This window comes from Ceratotherium simum, chromosome 7 (genome assembly GCF_057802395.1).
Source record: "Ceratotherium simum simum isolate JZ-2026a chromosome 7, ASM5780239v1, whole genome shotgun sequence".
Taxonomy (NCBI): domain Eukaryota; kingdom Metazoa; phylum Chordata; class Mammalia; order Perissodactyla; family Rhinocerotidae; genus Ceratotherium; species Ceratotherium simum.
Window position 1 is genome coordinate 31,584,903 of NC_141906.1, and position 22,186 is coordinate 31,607,088.

Here is a 22,186-nt window from a genome sequence, read left to right on the forward strand (position 1 = left end):
GCAGTGGGGGAACAGGGGCTCTCCATGGGGCTCATGGAAGGTGACAGAAGTTCCCTGAGGGGGACAAGAGCTTGGTGGAAGAGGGGCTCAGATGGAGAGTGGGAACTAGTGAGGAGACTAGAGAATCAGGCCTGAATGACCCCGGGGCATGGAGAGGTTCATCAACATTTCCTTTGCCCCCACCTCTCCCCAGCCAACAGAGAGGGAAAAATATCCAAAGGAAATGCTGAGCCAAGAGACTAGAAGGGAACTGGTTGAGGGGAGGTGAGACAGCAGCCTCCACCCATCAGAGGGGCTGGATCTAAACAAGCCCAGCCTCCTACTCAACTCTGCCCTGGGCTGCCCCAGCCAGAGACCAGAGGGACTCAGGGAGAGGGAAGGAACAAGTGATCGAGGGACACAGGCACTTGGAGAGTGGGGTCAAGTTTAGCAGGACTTCCTAACCCATACCTGGAAGAGGCGGCTGCTGTCCAGTGTGGCCCGAGAGGCATCAGCCCAGTGCGTGGAGCCTCCACAGCAGCCCTGCTGTGGCTCACAGCTGCTGTCGCCAGGAGCCCCTGATAAGGCCTCACTCCCTCTCTCCTGCTAAGTTCCTCTCTTGAAACTGAAATAGGGGCTGGAACTCACTGCACCCGGCGGTCATGGGACCCAGGATATGTAAGTCCGGACAAAGTAAGGAAGGTGCATTGGGAGGGAGTCTGGGGACCATGCTCCCAGGGTGGAGGGTGAGGCTGTAGAGCCAAAATGGGTGTGCTGGGGTCGGGTGGGGGGCTTGCAGTTCCTTACACACAGCCAGGCATATGGCTGGACCTAGTGAAGGTGTGTTGAATGAATGAGTGAATGACGGGAGGGGCAGGAAGAGATGCTGTTTACTCAGCTAGAGGCAAGAATCCAGCCCAACCTGCCTCATGAGACAGAGAGACAGAGAGGGCAACGGAAAGGGTGGCCCCCTGAGCCCCTCATCAAGCTCTGTTCCCCCTCTCTGAAGCCGGCAAAGATAGAGACAGACACAGCAGGGGAAAACAGAGATAGAGAGAAGAGTAGTCAGAGACAGAGCAAGTCCAGAGACATGCAGAGTCAGACAAAGGCCTGGACAGAAGGTTGGAGACAGAGCGAGAAGACGAAGAGCAACAGGTGTCTGCAGGAGCCTGCAGGGAAAGGGACGGAGAGCAGCCCCAGACAGAGGGCTGCAGAAAGGACCGGGAGAAATAAAGAGAAGCAGAGACAGTGAGAGAGAGAACCGACAGACAGATGCAGGAGAGAGACAGACAGACAGACTGAGAATCAGAAAGATCAGCACAGTAGAGAAGTGAAATCAGAGAGACCTATGCGCATGTGTCGGCCCGGCCAGTGGGAAGTGGAGGAGATGGGAGGGGAAATGTCCTGAAGCCCTTAGGAGCCAGGCCTGGAGCTTGGCCGAAGCCCCATGTGGAGAGGGCGGGGTGGTTCTGGGAACGGAGCGTCCAGCTGAGCATTTCTTGGGCAGGAGGAGGGAAGTGGAAGAAACAAAGGGTATTTAGACAGAGTGGCCTTCCGGGCTGGACACCCTGCGGCAGTCACCTCTGGCCTCCGCCAGCTGCCTGGCCTCCCCTGGCTGTGTTAGCCTCACACCACTCAGGCAAGGCCGGACTTGCTCCCGGGAGCGCGGCAGTCAGGGCTTCATGGGTGGAGCAGGCAGACACGGCTGTGTTGCAGCCACGGCTTGGGGACAGTGACATGGCAGGAAGGGTGGGGGTGGATGCTTCCTCTGGGGGCCTCACAGGAGAGATGACAATGAGATCAGGTTTGGGTGAGTTGGTTTGGAGAAGGGCCACTGACAAACCAAATTCCCAATCAGCCTTGGCTGGCTGCAGGATGGGAGGGTTGGTGATCCATGGGAGGGTTAGTGATCCTATGGGGATGGAAAAAACTAGACTTTGGTTGTACTGCACCTGCCCCCCAGCCACCTCCTCTGAAGACTGTTATTCCGACCTCTGCAGGGCTCAGCTCTGGAAAATTCTCTAGCTGTCCCCCCAACCCCCCATACATACAGCAGGAGGCTGACCCCAGCGTCTGCCCACTGGGCCACCAGAAGCCACCTCTGGCCTCGCTTCCTGAGTCCTGACCTGAGCTGCAGCCAGGTTTCCCCCATGCTCTCTTTCTGGTCTGAGGGCACACTGAGGAATGTGGGGGTGCAATGGGGCAGGATACAGATCCTGGAGCCTGGGAAGAGTCCTGGGCCCAGCTCACTCCCCCATCCACACCCTAGGGAGAAGGGCCAGCTGTCCCAGCCCAGGGGCAGTCAGATCTGGCTCTCAGCCGAGCCCCACCACCAACTCCCCACATGCCATTAGGCAGCAGACAGAGCTTCTCTGTCTGTGGGGGAGGGGCTGGGGAAACTGATCTCCCCAGGCTATTCCCATTCCAATTTGGTGATTCTGAGAAGCTGATTTCCCATCTTAGCACCTTTGCTCAGCTTTACCTCCACCAGGAAAGCACCTGCCCACTGGTGCTTCCCATTCCAGTGAAATTGACCCTGTTTTCCAACTCTTCCAAACACCAACTCTTCCAGGAAGCCTTCCAGACGGATTCTCCCAGCTGGAAGTCACCTCTCGTCCATATGCTGTTTGACCCCCTCTTCCTAGTTCATCCCTCCTTGCTGCCAGTGTTGTCTCTGTTGTTCTCTCTAGCCCTTCTGGGTTCAAATGTGAGCGGATCCAGGACAGATAGGTGGGGCAAGGGAAAGAACCAGCGGTCCTAGGTTCAAATTTCAGCTCCACATCACTGGCTTTAGGAGAATGCAGTGACGTGCTCTCACCCTTTTTAAAAAGCGAGGAAACATGCTCAGAGAGGGCAAGCGACTTGCCTAAGGTCACCCAGCAAACAAGCAGCAGAGTGGAGGCCAGAATCCAGGTCTGCATGACGCCAAAGCTCTTTCCTCTCTGTGCCATTGCTCTCGGGGCTTCGTCTTCCCTGCCACGGATCTCACACTGGTGAGCCACCACCCACCTTGGGGGCTTCTCCACTGGTTCCAGACAAAAGTGAGCTGTTCTCTGAGTGCTAGTGACTGGAGAGTGGGCAGGGTGAGGGGGAGTTATTTCCTCCCAGACTGGGCCTTGCCTGCTGGGCCAGATCTCAGGCTGCTGCGAAGCAGATGGTGAGCTTGCCTAGATCCCACAATCGAGCGCCAGGCACCACATGCCCAGTCTGCTTCTGTCCCTTCCTGGGACTCACTTTCTCCAGCTGTGCAGTAAATGGACAGGTCAGCCAAGGCCGTCACTTGGTCCCTTCCTGTACTGAGAAGCTCTGTCTTCGCTCTCTAGAGGGAGCCGTGGAGCAGAGGCCTGTCTGTCGGGGCAGGGCCGGGTCTCCCCATCAGTGTTAGGGGGGCTTGGCTATCTCCAGGGTGCCAACCTGGGCCTCAGCTGCACCCTGGCGGTGGGGAAGAAGTAAACTTGGTCCTGCCACCCCTCAGGGGCTGCAGCCCAGAGCCCTAAGCACTAATGCTTGAAATGATGGAGAACAATGCCCGCCTCACCAGACAGGGAGCTCCTGGGAGTAGGGCTTGATTTGATCCCCTCCTGAGGCCCCAGGACTCAGACAGGCTGGGCAGAGGCCGGGTATTGGCTACATAAGCTGTCCTCCTTCCTCTCCACTCTCCCCATGACATTCCCTCCCTCCCTCCACCTCTTTTGAAAGCCCTTGATATGGAGCGAGGAAGTGGGGCACAACGGGGCCCTTAGGGAGTAAATGTGAGCACGGAGAGGTGAGCTGAACTAGTGGTTGGGGGAGGCAGTGTGGCCTGGGCCAATGCCGCCTCTCTCTGAGCCTCGGGCTCCACGTTTTAGGCCTAAGGACACTGGGCTGGATTCCCTATGGGCTCAGGGCTCACCCTTCCCCCATGTCCTCATCATTTTTTTAGGGTCATCTTGGGTCTAGATGGGGTAGCTGGAGCGAGAACCGGAACAGAAAGTCCCAGCACAGGGTCCCTGACCCAGCTTGGAAACCACCAGAAAGTGCTTCGCCTCCTCCTCCACCCCGCACACATTTCCCTGGAGAAGCAACAGTTGGGAGGCCTGCAACAGCTGGACCTCAAGCACACTATTTTCCTTCCAACAGACTACCCCAGAGTCCTGCCAGAGGAATTTCCCAGAGACGACAGCCAAGCCCAACATGGAGACCCCCCTTCCTACCTTTCCTCTCCCCCCTCCAGAAGCCCCGCCAGGCCACACTGCGAGCACTCAGGGCCCCCACCCTGCAGCACACACCCCCTGCCCACCCACAGACCCCACACCCCACCTTCTCTTCTCCCTCATTCCCATTAGCTTGGTTCCACAACATGGTTTTAAGCTGGGTCAGGCCTTGAAAGACAAGAAGTGGTTTGCTGCTGGAAGGAAGGACACTCCAGGCTGAGAGAACAGCAAGTGCAAAGGCTGAGGGTGGAAAGGAACAGGATGAATTTGGGGAATGGCAAGCATCTACTGGGGCCAGAGAATAATGTTCAGCAGGGGTGGCCTTGACCTCCTTGAGGTGTCTGGGGGGCGAGGGAGGTGGGCTAGCCATCGTTGAGGACTAAAGTGTACTGGGCAGGGCATTTTCCTTTAATCCTACCAAAAACACTGTGAGACAGCACTCTTCCTTCACCAGAGAAGGAAACTAAGGCTCAAAGAGGTTAAATCAGCTGGCAAAGGTCACACAGCTACAATATGGCAAAACAAATATTTGAATCCAAAGTCTTCTGACCTAGAGGGTTTTAAGTGGGGACCTGACATGGTCCATCAGGACACACGACAGGGCAGCCTATGCCGGGGGGAGTTCACTGTCTAATCAGGCAGACAAAAGGGGGACATAAATAATGCAGGAGAGTGACCAGCCCTGTGGCCCAGAGAAAGGGCTGAGGGAACTGGCCTGGGTGGGGGTCCAGTTTATGGAGGTAGAGACAGCGGGCAAGGGCCACAGGAGCCCAGCAGGGAGACTGGCAGGCCAAGGGAGCCAGGGCAATCCAGGAGGCAGGAAGGGCTGAGGGCAGGGGTTGGCCATGCTGAGGCTGGCCTCCTCCACCCCAACACCTCCAGAGAGAGGTATCTGCCACCGATGTGAGGGACGGATTGCCCAATACCTGCTGCTGGGAATATCTCCCTTCCCAGGCTCGGGCCGCAGGTGTGTTAGTGCTGGAGACTGGTGGGTTTTCCAGAAACATCGTGTATCCTTTGTAACACTGCGCCCCCCCACCCCTTGGTATCTGAACACAGTTCCAGGTGGGCTCCTCCTTTTGCTCTGTTCTCCTCAGCTGGGGCTCATGGTGGGGCCTCTCGCTGGGCTAGTTTGCCCACTGGCGGCTTCTGTTTCCTTCTCTCCACACGTGCCTCCCAGAAGCCCAGAGGTCAGGGTCCAGCCCATGTCCTCTCACGGGCTCTCCTGGAGCCCACAGCCTCCTAGGCATCTCCCCCTGGGTGCCCGCCCGCCACTCCAAACTCACCACGTCCAAGGCTGACCTCACCACCACCCTACAATCCTGGCCCTCGATGGTGGGACGCCCAGAGAGAAAGCTGCGCCTCTCCCCACCCCCTGCTCCCCTGCCCCCAGGACCCCTCGGCCTCCTGCACTCTCCACAGCCGATTTTCCACGAAGCCCTGTCTATCCCACTTCCCCATTGTGGTATATTGGCTCATTACTTTCCATCCCTGGTGCCACCACGCCCCATTATCACTTGCCCCCCCAGACCCCACTCCTGCCTTCTCCCTGGTCCGTGCCTACAGCCTGACTTCTCCACTCTCCCCCCGTAGGCACGGAGGTCTTCCCAGGAGGCCGAATCGGACCTTATCACTGGGCTCAGACGAAGCCCAGCCCAGCACTCAAGGCTCCTGGCCCCTCCAACCGCTCCCCCTTACCTCCCCACCTTGACCCCAGTGCTCCAGCCTTGCCAGACTATTTGCTGCCTGAGCAGTCTCGGCGCTTTCATACTTCTGCCCTTCTCTCTGATGTTTCTTCCTCCAGGAAGCCTGCCAGAACTTTTCAATCTAGGCTAGGACTTCACTGTGTTGCTATAGTCTTGAAACTCCTTGTGTCACGCAGTGAGCACATGTCATTGTGACTTTGTGTTAGATGTTTGCCCCAACATCTAACACACACACACACACACACACACACACACACACACACACACTGGGAGCTCCCCGAGGGCAGGGACCGGGGCTGCTTGCCTCTGGGCCCCAGCAGCCTGCCTCGAGGAGCTGTCAGCGTGTGGAGCCAGTCTCCATTCTCACTCTTAAACCAGCAGAGACCAGCTCTATCCCTGCTGTGGTGACTCTGGGCAAGTCATGGCCCTCTCTGGCCCCGTTTCCTCACCCCTCGGAGGGTTAACCCGGCCCTGGCTTCCTGTTCAGTGGACTCCTCAGGCCCAGTGTTGCTGTGGGGTCGCAGACGGGGAAGCCCACAGGCAGGTGCAAAGGGTCCGTGAAGCGGGCCAGGGGGGCATCCCTAAAGAGGTTCCAACGGGGCAAATTGCCACCTGCAGGCCAGCATCTTGGACCAGCTGAGTGTTACCATGTGGGAATGTGGGCCTAGTGTTGCTAATCTTTCAGGAAAAAACAAAAATCTGGGGTTTTACGTGAAATTTCCTGATTTTTAAATGCTGGCAACTAACTTAAAAACACTCAGCTAGCCAGCATTGTGCAAGCCCAACAAAATGTCTCGGAGTCAGACGTGCCCCCAGGCAGGACTGCCAGGCACTGTACAACTCCAGAGGTGCCATTTGCCCATGGTGCACAGCCCACGCAGCTGCACCTGGGAACTCTGGCCAGGGCCTCCCAGTTGTAACCTCTGCCTTATGTTCGATCTCTGCCTTATATTCTATCCTTTGATGGCCTTGGCAAAGTGGGTATGGTGGCGGGTATGGGGGAGAGGCCTTTCCTTCTCTTGCACAGGGAAATTATTAGAAAAAAAAAAACCAAAAAAGCCTTGGAATGCATTTGGTGGTGACACGGTGGAGACGGGGTGGCGAGGGGGAACAAGAGAGCAGAGGGAGGCATCCAGAGGAGTCTGTGTGCTTCAGGGGTCAGGAGGAGAGGAGAGAGTCATGCTAGGGCTGAGTCTCCCACAGGAGGGAAAGCAAGTTATTCTGAGGCCTGGTGGCCAGACCTGGAAATAGACTCGCTCCCTGGTGAGTTTGGGGCAAAGGCTGACAAAACTGACACTTGTGAGGCGTCTTGGAGTTGACAAAGGACATTATCCTGTGTGACTCAGGCAAGCCTGAGAAGAGAGGCTTATTATTCCTATTTTGCAGAAGCTCAGAGAGGTCTAATTGCCGGCCCAAAGGCATATCAGGTCTAAGTGATCCCAGATCTTGCTCCCTCTGTTGAGGGACAGGCTGGAACACTCTGGAGAGAAAGTGTCGCTGCCTTGCCCCTCCTTGGTCCAAGCGCTCCTCCTCCACCCTCAAGATGTGAGAACTCTCTCAGGCTCTCTCGACAATTCTCAGCACATCCCTCTTGAAAGTTCAAATCTGGGCCTTGGTTCTGAGTCCTGAATTCCCACCACACTCAGGTCCCCCGGACTGGGGGCCACATGTCCTTGGCACATTTCTCTTTCCAACCTTGTCCCCACAGCGTTCTCTGAGGCCATCAGAGGGGGGTGCCGACTGAACAATGAACTGACTGACTGACTGACTAGCTAAAGAATCAGCTGGTAGAATGGCAGATTGTCCCCACACAACCATCTTTGATAATTCACAGGAGGGAAGCCAGGCCAGAAGAAGCAGTGGTTACATGGGGATTAATTTTCATTTGTTCTAAGGCCATCGTTGCAGCCGCCATTTTGTGGTTGCTGTTGGAGGCCCAGAAATCAGACAGATCTGGGTTCCAGCCCAGGCTTTGCCATTTATCAGACTGTGGACCCTGGATAAGTCACTTCCTCTCTCTGCGCCTCAGTTTCCTCAACTGTCGTGGAGTCACAGCAGCAACCTCAAAGGGTTGCTAGCAGGACTGGTGAGTGCGCCCAGCATGGCAGAGTGTTGCTCAGTCTGTGGTAGCCCCCAGGACAAACTCCTCTATCTGGGCCACTTCCTGTAGGGGGTGAGGCTGAGCCAGAGAGCTGGGTCTCCCAGCCCCCTGACCTTCCCAGCCCTCCGGGGTTGAACTTTCTCCGGATTCTCAGGTTCTAGATGTGGCAGTGCTCCTTGCTGTCACAAAGCAAGTACGGAGGCAGGTGGGGTGTTTGTGGAAGGACAGACAGCTGACAGAAAGACTGGCAGGCTGATGGGGAAGAATACACCGTTCATCGCACACCTACTATGCATTGTGTCCGTGCTGGTTCCCCAGACGTTATTGACACAGCCTGTTGACAAGACAAAGTATTGTTTACTGCGATAAAGGGCAACACCACTTTTCAAAGCTTTGGCAGTGTCTCAGTGCAGGGAGGAAAGGTCACTATTTCTTGAGAATTGGGAGTTTGTTTTAAGGCTGGCCCTTCAGTGAGGTGAGGGAGGTGGGTGAGGGAGGCTTGATTAGGATTGGGTAAGAATCATGATCCAATAGTCCAGATTTCTTGGTGGAAACAGCAATGGGAGGGTTTTGCGGGGAGAGAGTCAAAGAATCTGAGGGCGCACACTCTGTTGATGGTTTCTCTTGAAGAGCGATCCATCTTTCAGGAAGCTCCTGTACGAACAATCAAGCCATTTGCTTGGGTTGGTCAGTCTGGGAAGAGTAAAAAGAAAAAACCCTAAGGAAGACAGTGGAACTGCCAAGTCAAGTTAATGTAGACGGTAAGGTGTGATTTGGGGCTTTGAGTGTCTGGGCTGACAGTGGGTGGAGTTCTGGTTCTCAGGGGCTTTCTGCCCTGGGAAGTGAGGATTATCATCCCTGTATTGTAGGTGAGGAAGGAACGGGCCACTGGTCTAAGGCCACGCAGTGGGATTGCAGCTGGGGGCATTCAAACCCGGGCAATTGCCTCCAAAGCTAGTGACTGTGCATGGAGGGAAGGGGTCCAGGCCCTCGGGACTTGTGCTTGACTGGGGCTTGGATGAGAGGGAGAGAGATAATCCAGACTCGGAAGGATGGTGCTGTCAGAGGGAGGCGTTAACTTGGAGGAGCCAGGTGTGCGTGGAAGGGAGTGGGTTCAGTTGGGCTTTGTAGCCTCAGAGATGCTTGAAGGTTCTCAGGGGAGGGGAGGGCAATGGTCCTCAGCGGGGCCTACCGTGTGCCTGGGCCGGGCGCCCTAGCTGCCTTCCCTCCTTGAGCTAGATGCTGTATCCTCACCTTACAGATGAGGCAACAGCCTCAAAAAGACGGAGGGGCATGTCCAGGCTCACACAGCAGGTGATGGGGCTGGGGTTCAGACTCAGGTCTGAGGACTTTGAAACCTACACTCAGCCCCACAGCTGCCTGGGATTTGCTGTTTGCAGCTGGAGGAGGCAGGACCCAAGCCTTTCCAGCAAAGAACAGGCAGAGAAAGGCGGCCCTCCCTGTCCGGCTGCTCTCTGAAACCTTGGCCCTCGTCATCCCATCAGCTGGGTGAAGAACACCGATTCCTGCCCATGGAGGGGGTAGCTGGAGGCAGACCCTCTGCCTTGCAGACCTCCAGAGTCTCTGACTGGACTGGTAATCAAGGTCTCTGGCTGACAGACTTTCAGGGTGACTGGGCGGCTTGTTGAGCAGCTGCAAGGCAGGTGGCCACCTAATGGCCCTGACAGACAGGTCTCCTGAAAGGCAGCCGGACCAGCAACTTACCAGCTGATGGACATGTGCGTGCCTGTGTGAATGACTAGCCACGTAACCCACTGACAGGCACACAGACCTCTTGCCTGCCAGCTCTGGAGCTGTGGGCCCCCAGCCCTTGGAACCACCTGGCCTACCTGGGGCCCTAAAACTTGCTTGCTCGCTTAGGAGAGAAAGGCGCTGGGATTTTTTCCTGGGGCCTGGCTCCCTGCCCCTCCTCTCACTCCCACAGGCCATTCTGGCCCCGGTTGACTCCCACAGTGGCCGCCTCTCCTGTCAGGGCCAGCCTCTGACAAAGGCTTCACAGGATGGGCGTCATGTGGAGAGGACACACAGCGCTGGACTCAGGACCCTCCTTCCAGAGGGAGTTCTATCCTCAATCAAGGAGTCAGACTGTTTGCTGTCAGCCCCTCAGTAGAGGCCTCAGCCCACAGGAAGGGCTGGATAGAACTGACAACCTGCCTAACCAGCCCCATTCAGTGACCGACTGACCACCCAAAGCGCTGACTGATGGCTGCTCTCAGAGCCCAGGGGGGTGGGGCCCGGGCTTCCCTCCTCCACCCAGAGGCTGAGGCTGAGGACTGGGCAGGTAGAAGGTTCTGAGCTGGTCCACTGACCTTCTGTCCCCCTCCCTCATCCATGCCCTGGGTTTCTTTCAGAGCTGGGGATCCGGGTCGGTGACTGCTGCCCTCCCAGCCTCAGCTCCAGCCGCATCATCTGGCTGGCCTGTCCCCTAGGTGGGTGGGCACTGCTGCCCTCCAGGTGACCTGGCTAGGTTTGGTTGGGCCAAGACAGAGAGGAGCATTGTGCTTCTTCCCCTCACCAAACCTGAGTAAGGAGCATGGAGTGATGTTGGGGTGAACACCTGGGTTAACCTGTACCAATGTCAGCCAGCACCGCTAGTTACCTCTGGACCTCGGCGTTCTCATTCAAAGCACAGGGATGATAAAAGCACCAAAGACAGAGTTGTGGAGAGGTCACGGGCATGTAGAGTGTGCATGGAAAGGCTCACCCACGTATAGAGCATGTAGCCCGGCATCTGTGCTACAATAGGTGATCCGTCTCTGATGGCGAGGGGACCTGGGGCTCAGTTTGGTCCCGTCAGTCTCCTCTGGGTTTGCTTGGAACTCCCTCACCTCCTCTTCTCCTTCAAAGTGACCTCCACAGAGTTCCTCCCACTGCCCTTCACTAGCCCAACCCCTTCCCCTTTGCTAGGCCAATCTCCTCTCTGATGGGTGTCACTTTTGTTTCAGTATCTCCTTGTTTCCTCTGAATGTTTATGCCCCCAAAAGGGACTCCTCCCCAGCCACACACACTTCCATTTCCTCAGTCAAATTCCTCAAGCTATTTGAATAGACATTTCCCCACAGAAGATATACAAATGGCCAATAAGCACATGAAAACGTGCTCAACGTCATTAGTTATTAGGGAAACGCAAATCAAAACCAAATGAGATGTCACTGCACAGTCACTCTGATGACTATAATCAAAAAGATAGACAATAGTGAGTATTAGCAAGAATGTGGAGAAATTGGACATCATGTATTGCTGGTGGGAGTATAAAATGGTGTAGCCACTTTGGAAAACAGTTCAGCAGTTCCTCAAAAAGTTAAACACAGAGTTACCATATGATCCAGGAATTCCGCTCCTGGCTGTATACCCAAGAGAACTGAGAATGTATGTCTACACAAAAATTCGTATATGAATACTCATAATACCTGAAACAACTCAAATGTCCATCAACGGATGAATGGATAAACAAAATGTGATATATATATGGAGATGTATATTTATATATCCCTACAGTGGATTATTCAGCCATAAAAAGGAATGAAGTACTGATACATGCTACCACATGGATGAACCTTGAAAACATTACACTAAGTGAGAGAAGCCAGACACAAAGGTCACATATTGTCGGACTTGATTCTTATGAATTTATATGAAATATCCAGAATAGGCAAACCCAGAGAGCCAGAAAACAGATTAGCGATTGCCAGGACCTGGGGGAGGGAGGAACGGGGAGTGACTGCTAATGGGTATGGGATTTCCTACTGGAGTGATGAAAATGTTCTGGAACTAGATAGTGGTGATGGTGTATAACTTTTTGGATATATTAAAAACCACTGAACTGTATACTTAAGAAGAGTGGATTTTATGGTATGTGCATTATATCTCAACTAAAAAAAATTCCTCAGGCTCCCAGGTACCTTATGTGAGGAGCACAAAACCTTCACTTGCAGAGGTTCCAGGCCTCTGTAGCCCCCTCGCTGAGTTTGCCTTCCAGGTCTGGAGACGAGGTGAGGGTCCCCAGCCCCGCTCCCTGGGTCAGAGGTGTCCTCAGGTCAGTTTTCAGGCTCCAGAAGGAGCTAATTGAATGAGGGGAAACTCCTGCCAGGTTGAGAGGCATATAAAACAATGGAGAAGGCTTCCGCAGGAAGTGGGGCCCCAGGAGGGGAGGAAGGCCAAGGAGGCTGGAGCTGCCAGGAGGTGCAGGTGGTTCCCATTTAAGTGGAGGGATGGAGACTCCCAAGGCCGGACTGCCGGGCTCCTTGCTGAGATTAAGCGTCAGGAGTCCCTGGGAGCCGCCTCTGAAGGGGCTCAGCTTTCCTCCCCCTACAGTGAGTGGCATAGTGACGTGGTTACCATGGTTACCATAGGAGAAACCGGGCATGCGTAATTGGGGCCAAGAGTTCAAGTTCTACCACAGCTCTGCCTCCTGAGTCATGGCCCCGCTTGGGGTTTCAGTTTGTCTAGGGCAGGGGTTGAATGGAATGACCTCTGAGATCCCTTTCCGCACTAACCAGCACCATGGTTTGACAGTACGATTTGGGGGTTGGGCTGGTCAGTTCTGTGATTACACGCAGGGTGGTGCCCTGTGGGGCAGTTGGCAACTACCCCCGGGAAAAGGCTTTATGCCTGACTATGGACCAAGCCTCGACCCTGCCCCTGGCCCCAGACCTCTGATCCTAGACTGAGCCAGACAGACCCAGACTCAGCCTCCAGGAGCACAGATGTCTCACAGCCATAGGCCCGAGGCAGGCTCAGGCCATGCATCCCTACCCCTGGGGCTGCTGCTCGAAGGTTGTGTGATGGATCAGCAGCTTCTCCCTCCAATGAAGGAACAGAGGGAGGTGTGAAATAGGTGGTCCCCATTAGGCTCTGGCCAGCGTGGGCACATGGAGCACACACTCTCTTGGGAAGGACCCTTCTAGACTCTGGGACTCAGGATGGCGGACGGTGCTTTGACTCAGGTTCTCCCCAACCCCTGAAACGCCTTGGGCTACCTGGGTCAGGACCATGCTCTGGGATTCCACCTCCACTCTCACCCCCTGGCTGGCTGTCCCGCAGGGCCGGTGGGTGAGGAGCCTCAGATGCCAGACAAGGACACCAAGGCCATGATGGGCACGGAAGATACACCTGGAGGCAAACCCAGCCCAGACCCTCAGGACTTGCGGCCAAGTGTGTTCCACAACATCAAGGTACCTCTGGGGTCTGGCAGGGGCAGGGCCATTCAACCCCAGCAGAACAGGCTCTGCCACTTACTGGCTGTGTGACACCAAGCAAGTTGCTGCCTTTCTCTGAGCCTCGGTTTCCTCATCTGTAGAGTGGGTGGCTGTGAGGATCAAAGGACATAGCTTGGTTTCTGGCACATGGAAGATGTTTAGCACATGTTTTCTCCTTCCAGAAAGGAAAGAGGGGCTGCCCTGTGGGCAGTGGGGGACCAGTCTCCTTGCCTCCTATGTCCATGGAGGGAAAGAGAAGGACCCCAGTGATCCTGAACCTGTATTAATACTGGGAGTTCTGGTTCTACCACGGGCAGCCCTAAACATCAAGGCATCCACTGGGTGCCAGGCCCTGGGCCAGGTGCTGTTCCCACATGATCTTATTTAATTCTCACAGTAACCCTGGGAGGTGGGGACATCGTCCTCGTGGGACAGGTAAGCAAACCGAGACCCAGAAGAACAGAGTAAATGTTGTTAAGCTCTGGCGTAAACACCATATTTTTTAATTCTTTGAAGCAAGTTTTTCTTCTCTTAGGAATTCTGCCAGTTTTTTAGGAGGACTACAGGCAGGCAGGGATGTTTGGGGTGGGGCTGGGTGGGGTGGGGTGGGGTGGGCAGCCTGGGGATTCCGTGTGTGCAAGGGGTCTCCCAGGGAGCTCTAGGAGAAGATGGGGTGGGGGTGGGGGAGGATAGGATCTGGGAGAGCTTCCTGGAGAAGGGGGCAGAATGGAGTAGGGAGGGAGGTCTAGTCTAGCCCAGGGGGGCTCTGAGGGTCAGAGGGGGCTCCTACCATTCTCACCCCCATGAAGAACCTACTCTCCGTCATGTGGGTCTCGGGTAGCCCCCAGGCCCCCAAGTGTACCCAGGACAGCTTTTCTAGCTTTTAGGCCTGTGTGAGAAGCCATGGGCTGCTCCAATAACACTCTCTCTCCCTCTCTCCCCCTCTGTCTCTCCTCTCTCTTTCTCTCTCTCCTCTCTCTCTGTCTCTCTGTCTCTCTCTCTCTCTCTGTCTCTTTCTCTCTCTGTGTCTCTCTCTCTCTCTCTCTTTCTCTCTCGTCTTGTTCTTGACTCTCCCTTCCTTACTCTCTCTCCTCCTGTGTGTCTGTCTCCTCTGACTCTGTTTCTCCATCTCTATTCCTTGCTCCTCTCATGGCCTCACACGCGCTCTCTTTCCCCAACCCCATCTCTGTCTCCCTGCCTGCCTCCCTGTCCCTCTGCCCGCTGCCATCCCTGCGGCCCCTCGGACAGTTCTTCGTCCTGTGCCACAGCCTGCTGCAGCTGGCACAGCTCATGATCTCCGGCTATCTCAAGAGCTCCATCTCCACCGTGGAGAAGCGCTTCGGCCTCTCCAGTCAGACCTCGGGGCTGCTGGCCGCCTTCAATGAGGTACTGGCCGGGGCGCAGCCATGGGGGGGACGTTGAGGGAGACTGGCACCCACCTCTCCCCATCCTCCTCTCACACCATCCTTCCCGTCCCAGTGCCCTCAGGTAACCCCCATCACAGCTCCTTCCCCCATCACAGCTCCTTCCCCCATACCTCCTTAGCCCGGATCCTTCTGCAGCCAGTGTCCTGGCCAAGAAGCTGACCAGCCATGTGTTAGGACAGGTCCGGAGGAGCTCTCCCCTCCCTGTGCCGATAGATAGAGCATTGGCGCTCCTGCCCTGGGGGGCACTCTGTTGAGGGAGGTGGGGGATGTTAGATCTGGCCAGGGTCCTCACAGCCACCTACTCTCCCTTTGGTTCCTTTACCTTTTCAGGCACCTGGCTGTGGCCTGTCTTGGGGGAAATCAGAGGGAGTCCCCTCAACAGCAGTGAGAGAGGTTTACGTTAGATCAAAGGCAGAACTTTCAGAACTTGGGGTGGTGGGGGTGGGAGCAATATCACGGCACAAGTGTCACCCTCAGAGCTGCCCAGCGATCCACAGCCCTCTGCCTCTGGGGCCGGCAGCCAGGCAGCGAGGAGTGGACAAGCTGCTTTGGGTGGATTTGGAGATCAGAGTCCAGCTGTGCTGGCCCCTCCCCCACCAGATGTTTTCACCAGCGGAGAAGGCTGCTGTCTCTGCCCCACCCCCAGCAGACTTCTGTGAAGTTCTCTCCCCCTTGGCTGATGTGTCACATTCCTCCCATCCCAAGGCCTGTCAGCGACACAGAGTCCCCAGATGTCCCTCAGACCCCACCTCCACATCTCAGAGGTGGGAAGGGAACATCATCACCTAGCTCTGGGACCTTGCGCAAGTCGCTCCCCATCTCCAGGCCTCAGCGTCCTGTCTATGAAATGGAGAGGGGCTGTCCTTCCCTGGGGCAGTCCTGCCACCAGCCCTCTGCTGATCCTGCCCCACTCCACCAGCATGGAGCCAGGAGCACAGTGGGGGAGGACTTGCCTGGTCACCAGCCAGTAGACACTGGAGTGGATTGCACACCTCAGCTTCTGACAGCAGAGCCTGCCCCTTCCCTGCAAGCTCTCAAGTCTCTTCCAGGATTTTGATTCTAAGTCTTGAAATTCCAAGCCTTAGTCCTCTGGCTTTAGACTTTATTTGTTTCTCTCACTCATGACATCCCAGAAACATTCATGCACCCCTTTCCTTGACTGCCTCCCGCCATGTTCTAACATGGGGTCCAACCCATGTTTCAGAATGAAATTGAACTTCTAGCCTTGTCCACTCTGCCTTCATCTCTCCCCTAATGGAGTGGTGGGGCCCTTCCTAGGAGGACCTGCAATCTGTATTTGTAAGAGGGAGCCAGATGATTCTTATTCAGCCAGCTAGTCCATTATACAGATGGGAACACTGAGATTGGTGAGGGAGACAAGGATGGTGCAGGCTGCCGGCCCTGGGCTCTGCTCCACTTTAATGGGTGCCCTTGTCCTTTTGCAGGTGGGGAACACCACTCTGATTGTGTTTGTGAGCTATTTCGGCAGCCGGGTACATCGGCCGCGACTGATCGGCTATGGGGCTGCCCTTGTGGCCTTGGCGGGTCTGCTCATGGCTCTCCCACACTTCATCTCGGAGCCGTACCGCTTTGACAGCACCAGCGCCGGTAAGAGCAGGAGGGGCTGGGCTGGAGGCAGGCATGAGCTGCTGCATTACTGTGCACCGGGGCCTATCCCCAGGCCTCCATCCACCCAGCCTCCCAGGACAGATGCTGGTCCTCCTCGCCCCAGCCCCCATGGCCTCCCTCAGTCCCAGCCCAGGCGGGTCCCTCTGGCGTCCTGGAAAGTAACGTAGGATGTAGTCCTGGAGCAGAGGGGTGAGGCCCAGAGGGTCTTGGTGAGGGCCTGCTTGTGTGTCACTGCTTTTTTTGAAGTGGCGGTGAATTTACAATGCAGCCTATTTTAGGGCCTAGCATGTATAGGCCCCCAGGAAATGTTTGTGGAATAATAACAGTATCACACACCACTTACTATGCACCAGACACTGTTCTAAGCACTTTATGTGCATTGATGCATTTAATCCTCACAAGAAGCCAAGACATGAATGAATGAGGGAATGAATAAAAACAATGAAAGGATTTTAGACAGGAATAGTGAAGCCCCTGTTCAGCAAAGTGGGATTTTGTTGAAGGCCTGCTTGACAGATGGATGCCTGTTCCTTAGGGAACGACCCAAGCAGCCTGAGCATTCACTTCATTCCTTCCCTCTCCCATCCACCCATTTACCCATCTATCTACCTAGTCACCTATCCACCCATCCACCTACCCATCTACCTATTCACCCACTCATCTATCCACCTATACACCCACCCATCCACCTATCCGCCCATCCATCCATCCATCCATCCATCTGGTGGTCCACCCAACAAACCCTTAGTGCTGCCCACTTTATGCCAGACCCTCTCAGGGGACTCAGTCCTTGCCTCCAGGGAGCTCCCAGTCTGGGAGAAGAGACAGAGACAAACAAAAACCCCCCAATGTGTCAATTGTGTGAGGAGGGAAACACCGGGGCCTAAGGAGCCCAGGGAAGGAGCCCACGCCCCAGCATGGCATCATGGAAGGCTTCTCAGGGGAAGAGGGCTATCAAGAGTGCATCCTTCCTCCCTTGCACTCTCATCAGCGAACACCCTGGAGCTCCCACTCTGTGTCAGGACCAGGGGTGGAAAGATGGAGCAGATAACGACCAGCCCCGAGAAGCTCCCAGGGGAGCATGGGTTGGAGGGAGCTTGGGCAACTCTGCCACAGGGTAGAGTCCAGCACCTTGAGTGACAGCCAGATGGAGCTGGTAGAGCCCTGAGTAGGAGAATGATGCCCTAGGCGGGAGGGAGCTGGAGGAGGTGGCATTTGGGCTGTGGTGGAGAGAGAAGGTGGGCATTTCAGGTGGAGGGAGCCACATGGCAATGGGGGGGACATGGGGAGGTACGGAGTATGTGTGAAGAAGGCGAGGTAGTTATCTAGGCTGAGTGGAGAGCTGTCAAGAGGCTGATTGGAATGCTGAAAAATAATGCTTCCTCACATTTCTGTGTCCAGAATTTTCACTGTAACAGAGCTTTTTCTGTGCAGGGTCACAAACGTTCTTCTTCATCCTCGCTGTCATACAACACCCTTCTGTCATAGGCTCCCTGTGAAACCCTAGGCAAAGCCTTCTCCTGTCTGAGCCTCACTCTCCACATCCATCCAATAAGTAGACTTGACTCGGGGACCTCCAAGCCCCTGTCCTGCTCTGACATTCCAGGCTATTTCATTCACTTGTTCTTCACCCAGTGTTAATTAATTTACCTATTAATATTCGTGTGCCAGGCCCTCTGCTATGCACTGGGGACATGGGTGGAAAAAGAAGCCAGAGCCCTGTAATAATCATCACATCTAATGCCTAGCAGGCACTGTGTCCAGGCACCACTCACCACCCTATGAGGCAAGTGTCCTCATTATCCTATTTTACAAGTGGGGAAACTGAGGCTCAGAGAGGGAGGGCCTTTCCCAAGGCCCACAGCTAGTGGACTATAACATACTCTGGTATCCTGGCCCTAGAACCCCTGCTCTGAACCACTGAATTATTTTGCTTCTAAACTCCATATTTCTGGTGAACTTCCATTCTAGGAGACTTGTTTGAGAGATGAAGAAACTGAGGCCCAGAGCGGCTGAGGGCCTCTGTCAAAGTCTCACAGTCTTCAACCCAGGCCATCTCTGTTGAAGGTCCAGGTCCTTGACGTTGGTTCACGTGGCTTTTTCCAGTGGGTGGACACAGCCCAGAGCCCTAGGTCCGGGAAAGGGCTAGGCAGGCCGCAGAAAGAAGGCCACTTCTCCACCCACATTTAGGATAATAATAGCGTGAGGGTCTCCTTAAGTTTGCTCACCAAATATTGGTGAGCTACAGAGAACCAATGTCTGGTACTATATTAAGAAATTCCCCTTTACTGCACCCTGCCTCTGCGACCCAGGCTGACACTGAGCACTCCCCAAAATGAAGGCCAAGGGCACTATAGCCCTCCATGATCAAGCCCCAGCGTCCCTCCCCTGCCCTGCCCTGCCTTTACCTTGGCCCTGCCCCTCACACGCTCAACTTCTCAAGGCCCTGGGTTTGCACATGCCGTGACCTCTCCCTGGAACACCCCTCCCCACCTTCTCTTTCTGGAAAGTCTTGTTTTTTCTTCTCAACCCGGTTCAAACTCTGCTTCCTTTGACGACCCCACCCTACTCGAGAGCCGCCGTTGCCGTGACACTTCCACATACCTCTACCCAGAAAGGTGGCATAGGGTGGTTTAAGAGCATGGACTCGAAGCCGGATTGCCTGCATTCCAGTCCTGGCTCTACCCTTGCTAGTTGCTGCCTGATCATCAGTCTTCTCATCTGTGAAATGGGAGTAATGAGAGCACCCGTCTCGTAGCTTTGTTGATGGGGTCAAATGATTTATATTCACAGCACTTAGAACAGTACCTTGCATTCAGTAAGTGCTACATAAGCTTAGCTATTGTCATAATATTTTTTATCATCTCTCAGTGGACATGCCACAGGATTCTGAGGCTTCCCTGTGCCTGCCCACAACCTCGGCCCCAGCCCCAGCCCCCTCCAACGGCAGCTGCTCAAGCTACATGGAGGCCCAGCATCTGGCCGCGGTGGGGCTCATGTTCACGGCACAGACCCTGCTTGGCGTGGGCGGGGTGCCCATTCAGCCCTTCGGCATCTCCTACATCGATGACTTTGCCCACAACAGCAACTCGCCCCTCTACCTCGGTGAGGACGGGTCCCACCCCTCGGGCTCTGAGGGAGGGTCAGGATCAGGTAGGAGGATGAGAGGCCCAGGTGTGGGCTGGGCACAAGTCCCAGACCTCTGACCCATGTGGCCAGTAGAGGTCCGGAGACGCCCTGGAGATGGGCTGCTCTTGCCCATTGGAGATTGGGCAGGCTGTGACCTGCGGAGGGAAGCCAGGGCCAGAGGGGTCTGACCTAGGCTTCGTGTTGCAGGGATCCTGTTTGCAATGACCATGGTGGGACCAGGCCTGGCCTACGGGCTGGGCAGCCTCATGCTGCGCCTTTACGTGGACATTGACCGAATGCCAGAAGGTGAGCCTTAAGAGCACACAGTTGTCCCGGGGCACACGGACTGTACTCACTGACCGCTGGTCTCAGGAGACACTGAGCCAGGGGACCTAGGTTCAAATCCTAGCAATCCCAGTGACCCTGGACATGCCTCTTGACCTCCCTGAGCCTCAGCTTTCTCACCTTTGAGACTCTCTTTGTCCTGTCCACCTCCCAAAGCTGCAATCTGAATCCAATGAGATGATGGAGATGAACTGTGAAGTGCCATCCGATGGGAGCTGTGGTCGTTGTCACTGCCATTATTACGAGTCTTCACCTTGTTCCATCCCTGAGCTCCCCAGACGCCCCTTCATGCTCAGATGGGGCAGACAAGGGCACATACTCTCTTGGCCTGTAGGGAGCTCCCATCTTTAAGGGGAACAAGGTGAAACCAAGGTGACACTGGCATGCAGGAGAGAACTTTTGGAGCAGGACTCAGTTCCCTTGGGCCTCTCTCAGATGGGAAATCTACTGGGTGACCTCTAAGGACCCTTCCAGTGCTGACCACTTCAGAGTCTGGGAACCTGGGCTGAGGGCACCATTCGGGAACAGCGGTCTCTGATCCAGGTAGTGGTCACGGTGGGCCAAGGAGTGGGACAGAAGCTTAGTCTGAAGGCAGCCAGGAGGGAGGGGCGTTGGGGGTCCCAGAGCTCTGGTGCCCTGCGGGATGTGGGAGAGAATTCCTTTTAAAACAGGTCACTGTGGCATCTCAGCTGCCTGCTTGTCACACCTAGTGGCTCTGAGCCCCCAACTATGCCTTCTGCCTCCTGCTGCTCAGAAGTCCCATCCCTCACCTGGAGAGTTTCCAGCAAGCCCTAGAAGCCTCAGGTGACTCCTGTACAGATGGATGGACATGCAGATTCTGCTTTTTGATCTCCGTTTTTTGCCCAAGGGTGCCTCCAGCCAGGACAGGTCTAGGCAGCTCTGAACAAGAGTCACTAGGGACAGCCCTTCCAGAAAGCTAGGCCCAGGAGCCAGGTGTGAGCTCTGATTGCCACTCCTCTCTCCCTTGAAGAAAACATCCTGGGAGTCAGGGCCTCCTTAAGTTTCCCAGAGATACCACAGCTTAGGGGAAGTTGACATCATCCTGGCAGATGTGACACCTCCACAGGCAGGTGTGGTGTCCCTACGGACCGACGTGCCCCCTCCCTAGTCCTTCTTTCTCTATGGGAAACCTCATGGGTGGGTAGCTCATGTCCCTTGCAGGCACAGACTGGTATGAGAAGCGGGGGAGTTAGGGGATGCACGCGTGAGCCTGGCACAGAAGCAGGGGAAATAATAGGTGGGGGAGGGAATCAGTGCAAAAGCCAACTCCACCCCAGCTTTACAGATACACTTGCTGAGTGCCGACAGTGTACTCTGGCCCCCGCGCAGGAGGAGCTTGTGATTGAGCACCTGGGAACCAGCCCCACCCAGGGAGTTAGTGTCAGTACACATCTGAAATGTTATAAAGTGTTTGCAGATGCTGTGGATACTGAAGGAGGAGGTACCTGGAGGTACATCTGGGATAATCTGGTTCTAATTATACCTGGTGGGGGATCAAAATCACCTGGGGAACTTGTGAAAGGTACAGATTCCTTGGTCACCTTCCCATCCTACTCTGCGGTAGTTCTAAGTTGGTCTTGGGTAAGGCCTGGTATTTTCAACAAGCACCTCTGGTGATTTTAATCATCATGCAGATGTGAGAACCACAAGAGTAGTCCTAACCGTCAATTTAATAATAATAATCACAATCATAGCAGTAAATGAAGAAGAAGAGCCACACCCAGATACCGCATTCTACGTGCCAGCACCATTCTAAGGGCTTTACATGTTTCAGTTTCTGTGGTTCTCACAACAACCCTCTGATGAAGGTACTAATATCTGTATTTTACAGAGGAAGAAACACAGAAGAAGTTGAGTAACTTGCCCAAGGTCATGTTAGTAATGGAATTCAGACCCAGTAGTCCATTTCCAAAGTCCATGACCTTGACCACGACACACATTGCCTTAGTAGTTGAAAAAGCCAAGGCCCAGAAAGGGTCAGGGAATTGCCCAAGGTCACACAGGACAAACTGGCAGAGCCAGGACCAGAACCCGGGTCTCCTGACTCCTGGCCCAGGCCACCTCATATCTCAGAGGCGAGTCCCAGAGTGGTGGCCATGAAGTGATGGTCCACCCCGATCCTAACATCACCATGGTCTTCTCTTCCAGGTGGTATCAGCCTGACCTCGAAGGACCCCCGATGGGTGGGTGCCTGGTGGCTCGGCTTCCTCATCTCGGCTGGAGCGGTGGCCCTGGCTGCCATCCCCTACTTCTTCTTCCCCAGGGAGATGCCCAAGGAGAAGCATGAGCTTCACTTCCGGCGAAGGGTCTTGGCAGTTTCAGCCTCACCTGTCAGCAAAGTAAGCCCCCTCCACGTCCCCACCCTAGTCCAGGCTCCAGCCCCAACCACTTGTCCTCCTTTGTAATATTAACTTTCACCCCTCCTGGGCACTGCACT

At 55.1% G+C, this 22,186-nt stretch overlaps 1 protein-coding gene across 2 annotated transcripts in view; it reads left to right on the plus strand.

The window, feature by feature from the left end:
* Window positions 1–349: 349 nt before the first annotated feature.
* The window catches only part of SLCO2B1 (solute carrier organic anion transporter family member 2B1), a 50,662-nt gene continuing 28,825 nt past the window's right edge, over window positions 350–22,186 (plus strand). Inside the window, exons 1-7 of one of the 2 annotated variants that reach the window (XM_087433457.1) lie at window positions 350–672; window positions 13,044–13,174; window positions 14,447–14,584; window positions 16,071–16,233; window positions 19,126–19,359; window positions 19,591–19,689; window positions 21,898–22,088. In XM_087433457.1, the coding sequence (XP_087289583.1) occupies window positions 642–672; window positions 13,044–13,174; window positions 14,447–14,584; window positions 16,071–16,233; window positions 19,126–19,359; window positions 19,591–19,689; window positions 21,898–22,088 (987 nt within the window). In that variant the 5' untranslated portion in view covers window positions 350–641. The remainder of the gene's footprint in view (window positions 673–13,043; window positions 13,175–14,446; window positions 14,585–16,070; window positions 16,234–19,125; window positions 19,360–19,590; window positions 19,690–21,897; window positions 22,089–22,186) is intronic. The other variant, XM_004434002.3, reaches the window with a different exon arrangement.